Source organism: Pygoscelis adeliae, unplaced genomic scaffold (genome assembly GCF_000699105.1).
Source record: "Pygoscelis adeliae isolate BGI_AS28 unplaced genomic scaffold, ASM69910v1 Scaffold1378, whole genome shotgun sequence".
In the NCBI taxonomy this organism is placed as follows: domain Eukaryota; kingdom Metazoa; phylum Chordata; class Aves; order Sphenisciformes; family Spheniscidae; genus Pygoscelis; species Pygoscelis adeliae.
In genome coordinates, this window is record NW_008825278.1 from 2,545 (window position 1) to 3,354 (window position 810).

An 810-nucleotide genomic window follows, 5' to 3' on the forward strand; every position below is an offset into this window, starting at 1 on the left:
AGCTGTCCCCCGCTCCGCTCTGTGCTGCTGCCTCCGCCGCTTTGAGCTCAATGTTGCTCCCGACCTGGCTGTGGGAGGGCCAAATCCTCTCACCCCACGGGTGCTGTTTGTGGGCTGGAGGGATCGAGCCCATGAAGGGCTCCGGGGTGTCTCCAGCCCCCCCCACCATGCACGTTTGCGTGCACATCCCGGTGAAGGTATGTTGGTGGACAAGTGGCTAGCACAGCATCCCCAAAAATGAGCAGGGGACGGGTGCCTGCCACTCCTCGGGGCTTCGGGTCGGCTCCTCACTCGGCGTTGTCACCTGAAATGCCAGTGGTGGTTTGCAGCCTGAGCTCAGTTACTCCAGCCCCAAAATCAGAGCCGGGTGTTGGGGTGCTCTGCCCAGTGTGCCGGCACAGCCGCGGTGCCGAGTGCGTCTGTGCCGTGGGCATGATGAGCTGCTCCCCAAGTCGGCCTGTGCATGCTGCCCATGGCTCACACACGGGGCTGGAAAGTGCCGGGATGCAGCGGTGGGAGATTTGGGGCCAGCTGGTGGTTTTCTCTCCCTGCTGGATACCCAAGTGCTCCCCAAGTTCAGTTTGGGGGTTCCCAGCTGTTGGGGTCTGGTGCACGGCTTGCATGCACGGAGCGGGGCTCTGGCTCCCGTGCCAAAACTGGGGGGGGGCTCTGACTCCTGAGCCCCCCGGTCACCGCCGGCTCTGCACACCAGGAGGAAGATTTCCTCCGTCCCAGCAGCAGGGAGGAGGCGCAGAAGCTCTGGGAAATTGAGAGGCTCAAGATGCGGCAGGTCCTGGACAAGCAGCAGAA

At 63.6% G+C, this 810-nt stretch overlaps 1 protein-coding gene across 1 annotated transcript in view; it reads left to right on the forward strand.

The window, feature by feature from the left end:
* The first annotated feature begins 131 nt into the window (after positions 1-131).
* Positions 132-810, forward strand: part of LOC103921835 (protein-tyrosine kinase 2-beta-like) — a 3,624-nt gene continuing 2,945 nt past the window's right edge. Inside the window, exon 1 of the mRNA XM_009329862.1 lies at positions 132-197. Within this exon, the coding sequence (XP_009328137.1) occupies positions 132-197 (66 nt within the window). The remainder of the gene's footprint in view (positions 198-810) is intronic.